At 47.9% G+C, this 20,058-nt stretch overlaps 3 protein-coding genes across 3 annotated transcripts; all 3 read right to left on the bottom strand.

The window, feature by feature from the left end:
- Positions 1–1,081: 1,081 nt before the first annotated feature.
- LOC119310582 lies at positions 1,082–9,992 on the bottom strand. Its single transcript, XM_037586278.1, has 9 exons — positions 9,721–9,992; positions 9,168–9,644; positions 8,196–9,091; positions 4,657–4,938; positions 4,106–4,190; positions 3,584–4,010; positions 3,157–3,500; positions 2,581–3,057; positions 1,082–2,494 (listed from the first exon to the last, which is right to left on the bottom strand). Exons 1-9 carry the CDS (start codon positions 9,871–9,873, stop codon positions 1,637–1,639), a joined length of 3,999 nt encoding a protein of 1,332 aa, XP_037442175.1. The 5' UTR covers positions 9,874–9,992; the 3' UTR covers positions 1,082–1,636.
- Positions 9,993–10,019: 27 nt separating this feature from the next.
- LOC119310581 lies at positions 10,020–11,575 on the bottom strand. The gene is made up of 4 exons (XM_037586277.1): positions 11,361–11,575; positions 10,558–10,645; positions 10,285–10,332; positions 10,020–10,049 (listed from the first exon to the last, which is right to left on the bottom strand). Exons 1-4 carry the CDS (start codon positions 11,546–11,548, stop codon positions 10,020–10,022), a joined length of 354 nt encoding a protein of 117 aa, XP_037442174.1. The 5' UTR covers positions 11,549–11,575.
- Positions 11,576–14,816: 3,241 nt separating this feature from the next.
- LOC119312744 (ATP-dependent zinc metalloprotease FTSH 5, mitochondrial-like) lies at positions 14,817–18,582 on the bottom strand. Its single transcript, XM_037588504.1, has 5 exons — positions 18,510–18,582; positions 17,841–17,925; positions 17,044–17,351; positions 16,470–16,946; positions 14,817–16,389 (listed from the first exon to the last, which is right to left on the bottom strand). The coding sequence occupies exons 1-5, from the start codon at positions 18,555–18,557 to the stop codon at positions 15,196–15,198; spliced, it is 2,112 nt and encodes a 703-aa protein (XP_037444401.1). The 5' UTR covers positions 18,558–18,582; the 3' UTR covers positions 14,817–15,195.
- Between the last annotated feature and the right edge of the window lie 1,476 nt (positions 18,583–20,058).

The raw sequence follows: 20,058 nt of genomic DNA, 5'->3' as shown, positions 1-20,058 counted from the left end.
AGTTGTTTTTCCATAAACCCGGAATACTGGGTTTACGGGAAACAAGTTTCCTATATCCACGAATTTGTTAGGGTAGCCAAACAGAGTTTTATTCTGTTAAACTGTTTTCCTAGTTTATAGAGAATGGATTCTATATATCCCACCTATCCAAACAACCCCTTAGCTCTTTTCCTCCTCCCTTCCTCCCATGTCACCATCCATGCTGACATGGGAGGAAGGGAACATTGTGCTCGCGTCCAGAGTTCGATCTCTCTAAGGTCGATATTCCATTGGAGGAGTCAATCGAGGGGTTCTCCACATCTTCGTATCATGAAGTGCTTTGATACTTTCTAAAGGTATCTAGTACAATATTAGAATTTTCATGATATATCCTTATTAAATATCTATGTTTTATCATTTATTTGGAACATATTAATAAAAGGTAGAGTTCATGTTTCCTACTTTTAGTGGTTTTGATTTCACGAAATAATGCATTTTCTGTGCTTTAGAAAAAAATTCCAAGAAAATTCGGGAAAGTTTTTACAAAAGAAGTCTTGCGTGAGGAGGCAACCCCGGTGGCACATGGCCCACACGCCATGACGGCATGCCCTAGGGCTGGGTGTATGGGACCTGGATGCATCATCTCATCTAGGTTCTCGCCCCTGACTCATAAATACCTCAAAAATTTCCGTCATATTTACCACATTTTTATTCCTCCGCAATGTTCCATATAGTGATCCAATTTGAAGTTATGTTCCGCTACTCTATCGAAGGAGGGAATTGTCGCCTTCATCATCAACATCGACCCTTATTGCTCCCGTGATGATGTGAGTAGTTCATCTCTAGGCTAGGGGTTTGTAGCGATATGTAGCATGTTCTCTCACATGCTTAAGATGACTGTGATTCATATGATGTTGTTATGTACTCCCTCCGTTCCGAATTACTTGTCGCATGTATGGATGTATTTAGATGTATTTTAATTCTAGATACATCCATTTCAGCGACGAGTAATTTGGAACGGAGGGAGTAATAAGTTACAATTTTATGATCAGATTATATATGATCATTTGCATGATTACAAATGTGCATTCCTTTCCGACTTATTATGTTACTTCCCCTGTTTCTTTGCACATATGGTCAGAGACTAGCTCATCATGCCTTGCATTGTTTCTTTGCACAGGCAAGACAATAGGTTACAGATTTACAGTTAAACACTGGCACCCATGACACGTTTATGGAAGGACCTAAGTCACCTAATGGTAATTTTTACTATGATTTGCAGCTGGGAAAAATGTATTAAATTGTATTTACACCCTGCCCAATAGAAATCTTGGGGTACATTCATGTTTGAGACACAAGACTAGAGGTTTTGCTGGTTCAGAACACAGTATGCAGAAGTACAAAACACGTCGCATTCTCTTCAGACTCCAGAAACAAAGGGCAGATGAAAATACGCATCGCTCTGTAGTATCTATCAGGCAAAGAAGTATTTCTTCCTGTATAAGTGTCTCCAAGGCTAGGGCAGAGACGGTGTTCCCTGATTCTGCTGACCATTGCTAGCATCATCTACTTGCTGCTGATTCCTTTATCTCGTCACCGGTGGGAGAAGGTGTTGTTACCTGATCCTCTTTGGCTATTGTTATGACCATCTTGTTGTTCAGCCAGATACTAGTTTTGAGATCTCGTTACCGGTGAGAGAAGGTGTTACCTGATGATCTTGCTGGCTACTGCTAGGACCATCTCCATGCCGTCCTGTCGAAACTAGTTTCTTGATCGCGCCAACACCGAGAGTTTCATGCTCCAGGAGGGCATTTGCTAGCGCATGGAGCTCCTTGTTGTGCTCCGTGATAAGAATTTTGGCGTTCTTGTAAGCGTTGTCCAACAGTGCTTTCACCTCCTCATCAACCACTTCTGACGTTCGCCCGCTCATGTTCTTCGTCTTGCCACCGCCGACATCGTCGTCATCGCTATAGGTAACAAGGCCGACCCGCTTGCTCATTCCATACCTGGTGACCATCTTTGTCGCCAGCTGAGTCGCCTGTCTTAGATCAGACAAGGCACCTGTGCCGACCCCTGCTTCTCCAAATATAAGCTCCTGGGCCGCCCGCCCTCCCATGCAGACATCTAAATTCGCCAGCATCTGCTTCCTCGAGACTTCGAGCTCGCTGTCTTCCCCCGGCAGCTGCGCCACCATGCCAAGGGTATATCCCCTAGGCATGATGGTGGCCTTGTGGACAGGGTCAGCCCCGTCCGTGAGGATAGCAACAAGGGCGTGCCCACCCTCATGGTACGCAATCATCTTCCTGGCTTGATCAGATATCACCATCGACTTGCGCTCACTGCCCATGATGATCCTGTCCTTGGCATACTCAAAGTGATCCATCCCAACAGCATTTGCCCCATCCATGGAAGCCTTGAGGGCGGCATCGTTCACTAGGCTTGCAAGGTGTGCACCTGAGAACCCAGGCGTCCCCCTCGCGATGGTCATCACATCCACACCCTTGCCTGTAGACACCTGCATGGAAGAATTCATCATGGAGTAAAGGTCAAAGCCTCGCATCAGAGGCTGTAAAATAAGCCTTATCAATTGACATGTCATACCTTTGACATGTAGGCCTCAAGGATCTGCCGTCGGCCTTCAACATCTGGAATAGGGACAATGACTTGACGGTCAAAACGCCCGGGCCTGACAAGGGCGCTATCTAATGACTCGGGGAAGTTGGTCGCTGCAACCACAATTATCCCGTCATTCTGCTCGAAACCATCCATCTCAGAAAGCAGCTGGTTCAGGGTCTGACTCGCCAACGTCGAACCTCCTGCGTGTCTGCGCCCACCAATCACATCAATTTCATCGATGAATATTATGCAAGGAGACAGCCGCTTTGCTGCATCAAAGATCTCCCGCACTCTCTTAGCCCCAACACCTACATACACCTCCTCGAAATCACTGCCGCTACACGCAAAGAAAGGGACGCCAGCTTCCCCAGCCATAGCCCTTGCCAACATGGTCTTCCCTGTGCCGGGTGGGCCCATAAGTAAAACACCCTTTGGAAGCTTGCCACCAAGGCGTGTGAAATGCTGCAAAAAATGTAAAACTAGGTCAGCAACTCGGCATCTCGAGAAATAAGTGTTGGGTTAAAACACCTGCACGCAGGTCGATGATAATGCCGCACTCACGTCGGGATCTCGTAGGTAGTGAACTATGTCCTCAAGGTCAGCTTTGGCTTCGTCAACCCCCTTTACATCACTGAATTTTGTGCTTACATCTGTGGCATCTTCTTCCGTGTCCTCAAGTTCTGCGTCGTCCATACCATCAGCCACAAACTTCGTGTAACTATCTTTGACAGCCTTAACGTAACTGTCAATCAAAACCTTAACACCATAGATTGTAAAGCCAGAGACTACGAGGCCTCCACAGGTACGCAGAGACTGCTTTTTAAGTAGGCCTCTCTCTACTAAATAAAAGGGTGCACTGTCTGTACTGAGAACATGTCCTTCCTCCCTTGCTGCACCTGAAATTCCTGCATAGGGAACAGAAAAGATGCGGGTAAAAAGCTCATCCTACTCCTAAATTAGTAACCGTGACTTCTGGAAAGGCGGCTACCTCGATTTAGCATTTTGAAGTTGTGCATAACTCTTTCTGGATCAGTTCTATGAATCCCTTTGGAAAGAGAAGCGGCACCATAGCGCACGCCCCGTGCACTCTGACCAACAAAGCTTGATATGTATCCCTGCTGCATATTCCTAAGCAGACTGTCTGCATTGATTAAGCACCAAATCGAGCAGAAACTTACAACCTCAACGGCAGCAACCAACCAAAAAAGGCGCAGTAAAATGCAGAGTAATAAGAATAGTGGCAGGTTTGCAGTTGCCACAAAAGGATACCGATCAAGGCTGTAGTTATATGTAGTGAAAAGAGAAGCATAGCAGACGTATAAGATACCTGCTCCAGAAGGTGTGTTTGCAGCAGGTGCCCTGAAGGCAGGAAATGAACGCGTTGCCCCCGCCACAGCCACTACATGCTTGGCAGCCTGTGAGACAAATACACGCAGAAATTAACACGGCGTAAACAACGGCAACAGCAATCGCAACCCATGAATTAACATGAGTGGCATCGATCTGAAACGCAGGACAGGCAGTGCCTTGCAGCTGCAGTTTCAGCATCAGTTATCATGTGTATTTCCTTAGACAGAGGGACAACCTCCTGATTTCTGAACCCAAAGAACAGAGTGAAGTCATAATGAAAACGCAACACAGGGGAATCAGATAGGAAGACAGATAGCGGAATACCCTGGAGAGCGCGAACCGGCCGGCCATGGCAGGGCAGAGCAGGACGTGCTACAGGAGATATGAGAAGAGAAGGCTCGAAATGTGCGTGCTTTTTGCCTGCCTCGTACGTATTGCTGCTGTTAATCCCTGGAGACTAGAGTGGTAGACGCGCATCATTCTACGCACAAACCTGCACGGCAACGGCAAGTCGGGAACGAACTCTGTACGGCCGGACTCGAATCGATTGCAGCTTGAGGAGAGAGTTCGAATCTCAATCACGCCGGATCCACGCAAAGAATCCGCACAATCGAATAGCCCGGATCCGACTCTGAACCCAAACCGGTTCAGCGGGTAACTGAGGAATTGGTTCGAAAACACGCGCTGTATCTGGAGAAGAAGGGCATGGACCGGGGCCGGAGACGGAGCCGGATCTGGAGGCGGAGCCCACCTGTGACTGTGAGGCCGGCCGTCACGAGCAGTGCTCCGCCGCCCCGCGCGCTCTCTCCACCGGCTGCGAGCAGGGACCCGCGCGCCGGATCGATGCATCGCGGCCCTGGCGGCCGGGCGAGGGACGGGGGTGGTGGCGCCGCTGGGTCGTCGGCGGGGCCGCCGTTGGGGAGCTCGCTCCTCCAATGACTGACGCGGGGAGCAGCCGACCAAGCAAAACGCATCTTTTTCAGAGAAACTCTACTTTAAAATACTTTTAAGAAAGAAGATTTAAAAACTTTGAGATATTTGGCTCAAAAATACTGAAACGTCAAAAAAATAAGTGCCACACGTCAAGTGCGTGGCACTCCGGTCCTGACGTTTTCTATGGAAGCAATTCATAAATGTTGTACTTAGTTCCACCTTATTATATCTATAACTATACTATCCCCTACTAAGGCTGGTCATAGTGGGGAGTAACTTAGACTAGTAACATGCATATGTTACTAGTCTATATTACTACCTCTATAGTGCATAGTATCATAGGTGGTCTCATTTATTGCCATGCATGACACATAGTAGCATCATATGTATTATGTCACGGTATCTACCTATGTTACTATAACCATCTCTCTCTTCTTTAATTGTCTGCCACATAAGCATGTTTGCGAGTCTCAAGTGCATGATACTACTTATGTTACCCCCACTATGGCCAGCCTAAGGTGCGTTTCCCTGGGTTTTTTAGTCCCTTCACCCATATCATAATTTTTGGTTTTTGAGAATTTTTTACTATCCAAGTTTAGGGTGGTACTAAATTTTTGCGCATGCTTGTTTAAAATAATATAATTACTTCGTTTTTATTATTGAGCTCCTAAAGAAACTGGCCAGTCCATAAAATTGTTAAAAAAATGGGCGATTCAACGATTATCGTCTGATTTATCATCGCTCGAGGGCGGACCAGTAAGATTATGCCATATCATCATCGTTTATCGTTTCGGTCAATTTATCACTTTGACAAGCGATTTATCAAAAATCTACCGATAAATCGGTCCTATTCCTACCACTATGTGTGCAAGTATTATTTTTATTTTTATTTTTTGGACCTTGTTATGTAATGTGTATTGTTGCCCTATTTTATTTGTCGTTGTACAAGGATTCTAAGCCAAGTAATCAAGGTAACACTTCTGCTCAATATTGTTTTTGTGTTAAATATGGCACATTTTAGTGTTGACAACCTGGGATTTGCAAACAAATAGTTGATTAATAGTCGATCAATAAAATCAATTAATCAACTAATTTCAATTAATCTCTAATCCCCAGCTTACTGAAAGCTAATGATAAGCCATATCCTCAATATAAGTACCCTAAAGTTGAAAAAAAATCCACTATTGCCATTGTTATATCTAGGTTAGATATTTTAAAATTCTGAACAATATTTGAAATTTTAGGACAAGTTTGAATAAAAAATAAACTGAAAAAAGAAAAGGAAAATCATTTTTTTAAGAACAGAAGAAGGAAAAGAAAAAGAAAAATAAAGGTAAAACTAAAAAACCAAAAAACCAATGAAATAAAAAAAGGTGTTTGTAACCTTCAAGAAGGTTCCCAAAACCGGTTGCTCGCTGTGGTCGAGTGGGCTCTCAGCCATCTGCTCGTTTTGGGCCTGTGGTGTCTGGGCCTAGGTCTGCTTCACATGGATCCAATTTTTGGGCCACCTTTTGTGCTAAAACAGTGGGTTCATTGATAATTAATACTAGAATTTCTCAAAAAAATTAATAATTAATACTAGATGATACCCCACGCATTGCTGCAGGAATTTATATTAGTACATAGAAAAATTTATGAAATGATAAATTGTGAAACTCATGAAAATGAATGTAGATATAGGCCTATTTGAACGTTTGAATGGTATAAAAAGTAAGAACAATAATATAGTAAGTATCTCCATATTTGCGTAATTAGAAGAATGCATCGTCGACATAAACACTTCCGTGCCCTTTTTTGTCATCGGACTTGTACATCCCAGGGAATAGCATGCATGAGAACTACGTACATTCTCAATTGCAATTGGGTATGAATTTTAAGCTGATGGTACAATCAAAGTTGAGCATTCAGCTGAAGAAACACTAACGCCATAAGGCACCTGTGAATGGTAAGATAACAAAAACAAACCTTTAAAATAAGGAATGACATTATTTTATTATGGGATATCTTAAAGCATGGTTGTTCTGGGACATGGAGTATCTGAGCTCGAGCTCAAATGAGCTCGAATGAACAGTAAAATAAAGAAATTGAAACAGAATTCAAATATTCTGATTTTTTTGTGGTAAACTTTGACAAGTGATGTAAGTGCTTACAAATTTTCATCATGAGAACACATCCGTGGAAGGCGTGACAAAAAAACAAAATCGATGCTCCGCAAATGCTACTTTCAAAAGCATTTTGGAGTACTGATTTTTTTTTGCCATGCCTTCCACGAATGTAATCGCATGATGAATATTTGCAAACATTTTCTGAAGTTTACCTAAAAAATTTAGAGTTTAAAAAAAATCATTTTTACTGTTCATCTGAGCTCATTTGTGCTTGAGCTTAGTAGGGTACTTTCATTTGTTCTGCTATATATATAAGGTGTTCTATTTCAACCAAATATTTGTTAGCAAGCATGTAGTAGGGTTATAGGCACCATTATCTTGAATTTCAGAGAGAATGCAAGTATATTCATAAGACTCACTTCATATTTCCTTTCATTTATGCACCACTGAAAACAAGTTGCACAAAGTTGTGGATTCCCCACATGGTGAGAGTGATCAGGTCGACAGGGTTATTGCACAAAGTCCTTCTCAAACGAAACAATCGAGAGGGCCGGTTAAACCCTCGACCAAACACATGTTTTAAACGTGTTTTGGTCGATACTTAAACCCCGACCAAAGTTCAGGGGAGTAATCTGGACTTATGATCTTATCGATTGACATTTAGAATCAATGGCAACCAATGAAAAAGGGAAAACAGAGTATCAGAGCCAAGATCATATCTTGCATTGTTCTTTTGTACTGCATTGTTTTTTTTGTTTTTTTTTTGTACAGGCATAACAGGTTACAGACTTACAGTTAAACACTGACACACATGATACGTTTATGGAAGCACTTAATGGTGTTTTTTACTATGTTTTGCAGCTGGCCAAAAATGTACTCCCTCTGTAAAGAAATATAAGACACTATTTTATTTATCTAAACGCTCTTATATTTCTTTACCGAGGGAGTAAGAAATTGCATTTACACATCTTTGTGCCCTATTCAGTTCCAATAGAAATCTTGGGGTACATTCTTGCTTGAGACCCAAAACAGGAGGTTTTACTGGTTCAGAACACAGTATGCAAAAGTACAAAGCACCGCATTCTCTTCAGACTTGCGAATTAAAAGTCAGAGGAAAATCCAAACCGTACACATCGCTCTGTACATTTCGTGTGCATGCCACGAAAATAGCACGAAAAGAAAATACTTCTACCTGTAAGCGTCTCCACGGACTAGGGCGACGAAGGCGTTCCCTGAGCTTGCTGGCTATTGTTATGACCATCTGCTTGTTCTTCTGTCGATACTAGTTTGGCGATCTCGTTACCGGTGAGAGAAGGTGTCACCTGATGATCTTGCTGGCTATTGTTATGACCATCTGCTTCTCGTCCTGTCGAAACTAGTTCCTTGATCTGGTCACCAGTGCGAGTTTCATGCTCCAGGAGGGCATTTGCTAGCGCATGGAGCTCCTTGTTGTGCTCTGTGAGAATCGTTTTTGCGTTCCGGTAAGCGTTATCCAATAATGCTTTTATCTCCTCATCAACCAGGGCCGTCGTCATGCCACCGCCACCATCACTGTCATTGCCGTACGAAACAAAGCCGACCCGGTTGCTCATACCATACCTGGTGACCATGGCTTTCGCCAATTGAGTCGCCTTGCTTAGGTCAGATGAGACACCAGTGGTGATCCCGGCTTCTCCAAATATAAGCTCCTCAGCCACTCGCCCTCCCATGCACACGTCCAGCATCGCCAGCAACTGCTTCTTGGAGAGTTCGAGCTCACTGTCTTCCCCCAGCAGCTGCGCCACCATGCCGAGAGTATTTCCTCTGGGCGCAATGGTGACCTTGTGGACAGGTTCAGCACCGTCTGTGAGGATGGCAACAAGGGCGTGCCCACCCTCGTGGTACGCGGTCTTCTTCCTGGATTGTTCAGATACCACCAACGACTTGCGCTCGCTGCCCATGAGGATTTTGTCCTTGGCGTACTCGAAGTGATCAGTCCCAACAGCATTTGCCCCATCCGTGGAAGCCTTGAGAGCGGCATCGTTCACTAGGCTTGCAAGGTCTGCACCTGAAAACCCAGGCGTTCCCCTCGCAATGGTCATTGCATCCACACCCTTGCCTGTAGACACCTGCATGGAAGAATTCATGGAGTTAAGGTCAAAGCCTTGCATCAGAGCGCGCGAAAAATAAGCCTTATATACATACTTTTGACATGTAAGCCTCAAGGATCTGACGCCGGCCCTCAACATCTGGAATAGGGACAATGACTTGACGGTCGAAACGCCCGGGCCTGACAAGGGCGCTATCTAATGACTCGGGGAAGTTGGTCGCCGCGACCACGATGATCCCGTCATTCTGCTTGAAGCCATCCATCTCAACAAGCAGCTGGTTCAGGGTCTGCCTCTGCGACATTGAACCTCCTGCGTGTCTGAGCCCACCAATCGCATCAATTTCATCAATGAAAATTATGCAAGGAGACAGCTGCCTTGCTGCATGAAAGAGGTCCCTCACTCTCTTAGCTCCAAGACCTACATACACCTCCTCAAAATCACTGCCGCTGCACGCAAAGAAAGGGACGCCGGCTTCCCCGGCCACAGCCCTTGCCAACATGGTCTTCCCTGTGCCGGGTGGGCCCATAAGCAAAACACCCTTTGGAAGCTTGCCACCAAGGCGTGTGAAATGCTGCAAAGCATGTAAAATAAGGTCAACAACTCGGCGCCGTGAAAGAATTGCTGAATTAGAACGCCTGCACACTCACCTTGGGATCTCGTAGGTAGTGAACTATGTCCTCAAGCTCAGCTTTGGCTTCATCAACCCCCTTCACGTCACTGAATTTTGTGCTTATCTCCATGGCCACTTCATTCAAACCACCAGATTTACCAACTTCTCTGTCTTTGAGACTTTCAGCCATATCGTTAACATAACTATCAATCAAAGCCTTAATGCCATAGATTGCAGAGCCAGTAACTACAAGGCCTCCACAGGTACGCAGAAGCTGCTTTTTCAGCAGGCCTTTCTCTACTACATACACCGGCGCAATGCCTGTGCTAAGAACACTTACTTCCTCCCTTGCTGCATTTGAAATTCCTGCATAGAGAACAGAATCCATCCGTGCACACAAAAGTTATCAAGCCAATTCGCATGCCGTTTATGTGTAAAGATACACATCCTACTCCTAATTCGTGAACATGACGAAAGAAAAGTCGGCTACCTCGATTTAGTATTTTGATGAAGTTGTGTAAAACTCTTTGTGGATCACTCCTATGAATCCCTTTATTAGAAAGAGAAGCGAAGCGAGAGTGCACGCCCTGTGCCCTCTGACCAACAAAGCCTGATAGGTACCTCTGCTGTAAATTGCTAAGCACACTACCTGCATTGATTAAGAAAAAACCAAGCAGAAACTTATTACCTTGAATGGCAACAACCAACCAAAAAAGGCGCGGCAGAATGTAGAGTAATAAGAATAGTATTGTTACTGGCCATGTTTAAGTCAAGCTAGCACTAGTTTGCAGTTGCCACAAAAGTATATACACCGATCAAGGATGTAGTTCATGTGTGTGGTGGAGAGAGAAGCATAGCGGCCATATGAAGATACCTGCTCCAGAAGGTGTATTTGCAGCAGGCGCCCTGAAGGCAGGAGCTGAACGCACCGCCCCCGCCGCAGCCACAACATGCTTTGCAGCCTGTGATACAAAAATACAAGCAAAAATTAACATCGGCATAGTCAACGGCGACAGCAATCGCAACCCATATACATTAACATAAGTGACATCGATCTGAATCGCAGGACAGACAGTGCTTTGCAGCTGCAGCTTCAGCATCGATAAACATCAATCAACATGTATGGATATAAAAAAGAAGAAGACTTGTGTTCCTTTGGACAGGAACAACCTTCTTCTGAAGCCAAAGAAGAGGTGAAAACATGATGAAAACGTAGCACAAGGGAATCAGACAGGAAGACAGATAAAGAAATACCCTGGAGAGGGCGAGCCGGCCGGCCATGATGGACAGGACAGGGCAGCACTTGTCTCTCAGAGCTCGAAATTTGTCTGCGTTGCTCGAAGTCGGCGACTTCCGTCTGCTTTTCTTTGTCTGATATATATATTGTTGATAATCTATTCTATACTAGACACGCAGTATTTACTCTGCGTCGATTGATCGCGTGGGTTTGTATCCGGACTCTACTACGCACACACCTGAACTCTGTGGCCGGACTCGGATCGATTGCGGCTTGAGGAGAGACTTCTAATCACGCCGGATCCACGCAAGAATCCGCACGGGATCCGACTCTGAACCCAAACTGGTTCAACGGGCAACTCAGGATTTGATCCGAAAAACACACGCCGCATCTGGAGAAGAAGGGCATGGACCGGAGCCGGATCCGGAGGCGGAGCTCACCTGAGAGGCCGTCCGTCACGAGCAGTGCTCCGCCGCTGCGCGCGCTCTCTCCGCCGGCTGGGAGCAGGGACCTGTGCGCCGGATCGATGCATCGCGGCCTCGGCCCAGTACAGATGCCGGGCGGGGGACAGGGGGGTGATGGAGCTGGGTCGTCGGCGTGGCCGCCGTTTGGGAGCTCGCTCCTCCATTGACTGATGCAGGGAGCAGCCGACCAAACCTAACACATATTTTGTTCCTTTGTTTGTTTTTTTGGGGATGGAATGCCATGGTTTTTGAGAGAAACTCTACTTCAAAATATTTTTAAAGAAATTAATTTTTTTTGAGATATTTGTTTCCAAAAAGTATTGTAGTTTCCACCTCATTATTTATAATCCCAAATGATATAAATCTAGCGTTGGATTTATTGACTTCTGGTGTCTCATTCGTCCATCTACTCGATAACCTCAGTTGTACGGTTAGAGCCTCCCATTCGCCACTAGCCCCTGTGTTTCGTCCACTAACCACTGTGCTCACCCTGCACTCGTTGCACTCACTTCATTTGCTCTCATTCTCTTCCTCTCTCTCGCACTCCGCTTGGATTGCTTCACAATCGATCGGGATTCAAGTGTCGTCCGCCATCAGCATCCAATTCCGGCTCCACGGCTTTGACTTTTACTCGAGTGCTAGAGGTACGCTGCCCGCGCACCCCGCATCCCCTGTGTATTTCATTTCGCCAATGTGCGTTTTTTCGTCGATGTCGAATGGCATGCTCATGGCGGAGACGACACTCTGTTAGGGCTTACGGCGGGTGCATCGTTGATCGTCGGTTTCATAATGGTAGATTAGGGGTTGGGTGGTGTTACGGGAGGAGGGTTTTACCGTAGTTGCAGTTGCCGCGACAGGGAAGGGTCACAACATCTCATTGGTGATTCTGGTGTTGTGGTGGCGAGCTTTATGGCGTGGCTGGCTGATAGATCAAATGGGGCATTTGGCGGCCTCAGCAATTTCCCGGACATCGGGGGCAATTTCCCCGGATTTTTGTCGTGCTCCCCATCTTGCTTGTGTATTGTAGGGCTTTGTCATGTCCTGGGTGTGGCTGACTGCAATTCTTGCCATGTCCCCATTATGAAGCTTGGTTACTTTTGTCAATTTTTAGATTGTGTGTGTATGTGATATGGCAGCTGCTAGACGTTATCCAGTTCATATGAGCACAAACGTAAACCGCCTCCACAGCCGTTGGATGCGCCCCATCCATCATAGTCGTCGCACTAGTCCCGTGTATCCCGCATAGCACTCCTGCAGATCTCATAGCATGACTCCCATCAGCACTGGCATCCCAGCGCAAAAACGAAAAGCCGGCCACCGCTCGTCACTGTGGCCATAGATATGCGTGTGTACATTCATAGAGATGAGCATATGCATATATATATGAGCGCTTGTGTCTGTATTATATTTGAGGAAAAAATCCACGAAAACGCTGATCGAAATATACGCGGGCAACACAATGTTGGAGGGTCGATTCGTCTCCCTACTGCGCACGTCTTATTTAGGGATAGGTTCAGCAAAATCAACGAGACGAAAATTAAGGGAGATCTTCATCAAAAAGAAAAGGGAGACGAGTTTCGTTTGGACTTCCCAACGATCCTCTCAGCAGGCCGACTCGGATACGTATGCATGCCAAAGCTAGCGCTATGCTATAAAACAGGCGCTGCGTGTCTGAAACTAGCCAACAACCTAACTCGCACGATGAAGACTACTTGATCGATTGCGGATCACGATACGTAGGCACAACCAACCAACCAACGCCATGGCCAGCCGCTCGTCGTCGCCGCCGGCGGCGACCAAGACCCTGACGCGCCTCCTCGCGGTCCGGGGCTACGCCAAGCTCGGCGAGATGCCGCCCGGCACGCCCTCCGCCAAGCTCCAGACCCTCTACTTCAACCGCCACCTCTGGCACGTCAAGGCGACCCCGTGCGGCTTCGTCGACGGTGTGCCGGGCGCCCTCGCCGTCCACGTCTCCACCGCGACCTACAACCGCAACGCGCCCGGCACCACCGTCTCCATCGAGATCCTCGACGGCGCGACCCTGGAGCGCGCCGTCTTCCGCGCCGACCAAGTGCTCGGCGATCACGCCTGGTCCAAGCACCTGATGGTCGGCCGGAGCGCGCTGGAGGCGGCGGGATGCGTCCGCGACGACTACTTCGCCGTGAGGATCACCCTCACCTTCTTCGACGAGAAGGAGCACCGGAGGCTGCAGCGCGCCGCCGCCCGGGCCGAGTGGTGCCGCCGGCTCAAAAGAAGCTTCTTCGATTTCAACGGTAGTAATCTTGTTAATCTTAATCTCAACCTCAACCTCAACCTGGGGCTGGTTCTACCAAAGTACCACTCCTTGAGCACGTTTCTCGACACCAAGCAGCAACATCAGCTGGAAGAGAAGAAGAAGATGACAACCATGGTGGAGAAGATGGTGACGGGCCGGCGCACCGCCGACAAGTCGTCGGATTCGCTCCTCGCGCCTTTGTTGAGCGCCGTGTATGCTTGAGAACCTCCCAATTAAACCTACCTCGCAGACTAATCTCCTAGCTAGTACTCATGCTTTTGTTTCTGAGTTTTCGCTTGATTTAAGGCTGCGCTTGGATCGTCGTTTTGAAGCGCTTTACACCCGTAAAAACTCGCCCCCTGTAAAAAATACGACGGATTCGAACCGCCTCCTTGGATGGTCGTTTTCCAGCCGTAATGTTTACGCTTGTATCCACGCTACACCCGTATCCAGCTTGTAAAAAATACACCCCATCTGCGGCCAGTTTTCACCACCCCCGTATCCTTTCTCGACCCATCCACACGCCCGCGCCGCCGGAGCGAACGACGGGGCGCGAGGGATCCCGGCTGCAACAACCCCAGTAACGCGCCCTGGTCCTTGAACCCTGCTCCTCGTCCATGGCGTTGGGCGTGCAGATGCAGCTTGTGATCTGTTTGAATACGCTCTGTATTACTCACAACGGAGCCAAGCGCATGTTACAACCGGAATTTCTTTACAACCGGAATTTGCTGGAGGTGAGTAATATACGGGTGTAAAATGTTACAGGGTTGGCAGAAAAACAACATTCCAATCGGGGCCTAAAGATGTTATGCTAGTATATCATTTGTATCACATCACTAGAACTCAAGGTAAATCGTGTTGCATACTTTGTTCTCTTAGAGATCAAAGAGCTTTAGATACATGTATACGACACGATCAGTCCTCTTAGAGATCAGTACATCAGATAAAGCTCTAGCTGCAGATAACATTGTCCGTGGTATCAACACGACACGCCCAATCTTCAATTTGTTAGTACACACTCTGCTGGTTTTGGATGGTACCAAGTTCCTCAATATGCTCTACAATCTGCCTTGTCTCTGGGCAGATTCACTCATAGGATTGCTGATTTCATGGGAACTGACTTACTGATTGACATTTAGGATAAAAAAGGCAACCAATGAAAGAAGAAAACAGAGGATTTTGCGTTTACGGAAGCACCTAATGGTATTTTTATCATGTTTTGCAGCTGGTGAAAATGTATGAAATTGCATTGTTTTGCAGCTGGTGAAAGAAGCGCCTAATTGCATTTACACATGCCCAGTTCCAATACTTCGGACTTCAGAAACAAACCGCTCTCTGCATTCCGTCTGCATGCAACAAAAGTATCAGCAAAAAGAATACTCCTTCCTGTAAGCGTCTCGGCAGCTACGGCGAAGAAGGTGTTCCCTCATCCTGCTGACCCATTGTTAGCATCATCTACTTGTTGCGTCGACGCCCGTTCCTTGATCTCGTCACTGGTTTGCCGCTCTCATCGCGAGCACCCGTTTCCTGATCTCCTCACTGGTTGGCGCCCTCGTTGCGCGTGAGAGAAGGTGTTCCCTCATCCTCCTGGCTACCGCTATAACTATCTGCTTGTTGTTCTGTCGAAACTAGTTTTGTGGCCTCCTCACCAGTGATAGACGGTGCTCCCTCATTATGCTGGCTGCTGCTAGGACCATCTCCTTGTTCTTCTGTTGACATTGATTTGGTGCTCTCGTCCCCAGAGAGAGAAGACGTTCCCTGATCGCTATTGTTACCACCATCTACTTGTTGGTCTGGTGATACTAGTTTCTTGATCTGGTCACCAGTGAGAGAAGGTGTTCCCTGATTTTGCTGGCTGTTGCTACGACCATCTCCTTGTCGTCCTGTCGAAACTCGTTTCTTGATCTGGTCACCAGTGAGAGAAGGTGTTCCCTGATTTTGCTGGCTGCTGCTACGGCCAACTCCTTGCCGTCCTGTCAAAACTAGTTTCTTGATCTGGTCACCAGTGAGAGTTTCATGCTCCAGGAGGGCATTTGCTAGCGCATGGAACTCCTTGTTGTGCTCCGTGAGAATCTTTTTCGCTTTCCTGTAAGCGTTGTCCAATAATGCTTTTACCTCCTCATCAACCAGACCTATCGTCCGCCCGCTCATGGCCATCGCTTTGCCACGGGCAGCATTGGTGTCATTGCCATAGGTAACAAGGCCGACCCGCTTGCTCATACCATACCTGACGACCATGTCTTTCGCATATCGAGTTGCCTTGCCTAGGTCAGATGAGGCACCAGTGGTGATCCCTGCTTCTCCAAATATAAGCTCATCGGCCACCCGTCCTCCCATGGCGACGTCGAGCCTCGCCAGCATCTGCTTCCTTGTGAGGTGGCTGTCTTCCCCTGGCAGCTGCGTCACCTTGCCGAGAGCATTTCCAATAGGCACGATGGTGGCCTTGTGGACAGTGTTAGCACCGTCCGTGAGGATAGCAACAAGGGCGTGCCCAGCCTCGTGGTATGCAGTCCTCTTCTTTGATAGATCGGATATCGCCATCGACTTGCGCTCCCTGCCCATGATGATCCTGTCCATGGCGTACTCAAGGTGACCCATCCCAACAGCATTTGCCCCATCCCTGGAAGCCTTAAGAGCGGCAGTGTTCACTAGGTTTGCAAGGGCTGCACCTGAGAACCCAGGCGTCCCCCTTGCGATGGTCATCGCATCCACATCCTTGGATTTACTCACCTGCATGAAAGAATTCATGGAGAAAAGATCAAAGCCTCGCATCAGAGACCGCAAAAATTAAGTAAGCCTCATAAATGTACCTTTGACATGTAAGCCTCGAGGATCTGTCGGCGGCCCTCAACATCTGGAACCGAAACATGAACTTGACAGTCAAAACGTCCAGGCCTGACAAGAGCGCTATCTAGTGACTGCGGCAAGGTCGTTGCTGCGATCACAATAATCCCGTCATTCTGCTTGAAGCCATCCATCTCAACAAGCAGCTGGTTCAGAGCCGGCTTCTGTGACGTTAAACCTTCAGCGTCTCTGCGCCCACCAATTGCATCTATTTCATCGATAAACACTATGCAAGGAGATCGCTTCTTTGCTGCTCTGAAGAGCTCCCTCACTCTCCTAGCACCAACGCCAACATACATCTCTTCGAAATCACTGCCACTGCACGAGAAGAAAGGGACGCCGGCTTCCCCAGCTACCGACCTTGCTAGCATTGTCTTCCCTGTGCCAGGTTGGCCCACAAGCAAAACACCCTTTGGAAGCTTGCCACCAAGGCGTTTGAAACTCTGCAATGCATGCAAAACTAGGTTAACAACTCAGTATCAAGAAAGAGTTGTTGAATTAGAACACCTGCACGCAGGTTGATGGCAATGCCACACTCACATCGGGATCTCGTAGGTAGTGAACTATGTCTTCGAGCTCAGCTTTGGCTTCATCAACCCCCTTTACATCACTAAATCTTGTGCTTAAATCTGTGGCTAATACTTCTTTCAAACCATCGAATTTGCTAACTTTGGTGTCTATGGCACTATCAAGCATAACCTTAACGCCATATATGGCAAAGCCAGTAACTGTAAGGGCAGAGATGGTACGCAGAAGCTGCTTTTTAAGTAGGTCCTTCTCTACTGTGTACTGGGGTGCACTAGCAGTACCAAGAACACGTCCTTCCTCCCTTGCCGCACTTGAAATTCCTGCATAGAGAATAGAATCCATCCGTGCACACAGAAGTTGTCAAGCCAAATTGCATGTCGTTTGCGGGTAAAAGCGCACACACTACGCCTAACTAGCAAGCGTGAGGAAAGAAAAGGCGGCCACCTCGGTTTAGCGTTTTGAAGTTGTGTATAACTCTTTCTGGGCCACTCCTATGGATCTTGGTAGAAAGAAAAGCAGCAGCACCAGAGTGCACGCCCCGTGCCCTCTGACCAACAAAGCTAGACCAGTACCTCTGCTGTAGATTCCTAAGCACGCTACTTGCATCGGTTAAGCAATAAGCAACAACTTACTTCCTCGGTAGCAACAGTCAACCAAAAAGGGGCGGTGGAATACAGAGTAATAATAATTGTCATCTGCCGAACTGAAAACAGGTTATTGGGCACAATTAAGTCAGGCTAGCACTAGTTTGCAGTTGCCACAAAAGTATAAGGGGCAGCCTGGAGAAGAGAAGCAGCGTAATAACATACCTGCTCCAGAAGGTGTATTTGCAGCGAATGCCCCGAAAGCAGGGGCTGAAGGTGCCGCGGCCATAGCTACAAGATTCTTTGCAGCCTGTGACACAAACAACCATGAAAATTAAGCCGGTTGGATAGTATAACCGTATTCGACAATGGCGACAGTAACCAACCACAACCCGATAAATTAAGCAGCTAGAAATCGGCAACCGCAGCAAATAAGTGGCATCGATCTGAAATGCGGGACAGATAGTGCCCTGCCATTGCAATTGCAATTTCAATATCGTGTATGCATCAGTTAAGTACGTATATATACATGAAAAAAGGGCTAGTGTTCAGTTGGACAGGGACAAGCTACTGAACCCAACGAACGAACCAAAATCATAATGAAAAAGTGGCAGAAAGAAAGAATGGGGAAAAGCCGGCCATTTTTGGTGCTGCCTGCCGGTGCTGGGGATGGGAAAAGAAGCGCTGGAAATTTGTTTGACCCGCATTTCTCTGCCAAGCACGTATTTTTTTTGTTGTTGCTAATCGTAGGCTGGACTAGACGGACGCACACAACTGTACGGCAGACGGCGACGGCGACGGCGACGAACTCCGTATACGATTGCGGGCTCGAATCGAGTGGCAAAAGAACGGATTGCAGGTTCAGGCGAGGGTTTCCAGGCGGGATTCACGCACCTGTGAAGCGAGGCCGGCCGTGGCGGGCAGCGCTCCGCCGGACCTCATCGCCCGCGCGCCCCCGCCGCCGGGCGCGGGCAGCGACCCGCGCCCCGGATCGACGCGCCGCGCCCTCGGCCCCGCGCAGATGGCCGGGCGAGGGAGGGGCGGGGCGGCGGCGGTGGCGCTGGGTCGTCGCGGACGCGGCCGCCGCTGGGGGAGCCCGCTCTTGAGCCTTGACATTGGTGGGATTTCCGTTCCAAGAAAATGGTGTTGGTTCTCGAGACCAAGGTCAAGTCTTTTTGGCATTAAAAAATTCGGAGGCTTTAGAGGGGGCGTTAGGGTTGACCAGGAAATAGGGCGACTCGGCAGATTGTGGTTGGAAAATCGGTTGGGGGGTGGGCCTCCCCTCAAATTACGGATGTTTAGAGTGCACCTTGCGTGGCCGCAGGCGTGTTCGCGAGTAGTGACCGGTCATCCTTTAGATTTTTAATGTACCTCAAATGCGACCCTTAAATTCATATTATCCATGCGACGTGAATGAAACTAGATTAATCTCATCGTGCAGGTTGTGGATTTAGGGGGTTATTATTGGTTGAGCAGGAAACACTACGACTCGGCAGATTATGGTTGGAAATCAGTCGGAGAAGTGGGTCTTCCCTCAATTTAGGGTGCGTTTGGTAACATTCTCAATCTAGCATGGTTGTTCTTCTCTGATACATACTGACTACATGCATTTTGCTATTGTTTGATAGGGGTGTACGAAACTACATTGATCTCATCATACGAGACATAGCAACAACAACAAAAAGATGCATGGTGCCAAAAGAGGCAGTTCATCGTCGATAAAACGGTCATAAATTTAAACTAAAGTAACTGAATACTAAAACGAAGACGGGGAGAGGCATCGGGACATCACCACTTTCATGTTGGTCCCTTGCCCTTGTGGTCGCCGGTGCAGTTGTAGCCCTCTGTGTAGGCGCTGATGGCGGGAGGGCGTTGTCGTCGGGGTCGTGGGAGTCATCAAATATCAGATTCATCGTTGAAGGAGATGATGTCGGCGATCCTCTGAACCACACGCTCCTGCTCCTTCGCCGGTTGGTTGGCCTTGGCTTTGGCCACCGCACTCAACGCCACCTCACGCTTCGACAGCTCGATGGCGAGTCGGAGGGCTCTCCCGTTTTTTGCGGCGGAGCCAGAGCTTCCGCCCCGGTCCAGCCGTGACTGATGCAACGCCAGTAGGGACGACGAGCTCCTCTGTGTCATGCAGCAACGACTCCCAGTCGTCGTCGCCGTCGGATCCACCGCCAGACATGCGTTGTTGTCGGAGCTCGATATGGATCGGAAGGGGAGGGGCCGGGGAGCGTAGGAGACGGAGAGTGGAGTGGACTGTGCTTTGACTGCGGTATAGGGTTCGTCCAGAGTGGGGATATTTGTGGGGTCTGGGTAGGCCATGGTGGGCCAGTCCCATGTGGTGGACACGCTTGGGTGTGTTCACGCCTCCCCATACCTGCCCTATATTTGGGCTGGGTTTGAAGGGTGACAGTCATCCGGGATGTTCGTGGTCAGT

Source organism: Triticum dicoccoides, chromosome 5B (assembly GCF_002162155.2).
Source record: "Triticum dicoccoides isolate Atlit2015 ecotype Zavitan chromosome 5B, WEW_v2.0, whole genome shotgun sequence".
Lineage (NCBI taxonomy): Eukaryota > Viridiplantae > Streptophyta > Magnoliopsida > Poales > Poaceae > Triticum > Triticum dicoccoides.
This window is presented reverse-complemented; position numbering and strand designations above follow the sequence as displayed.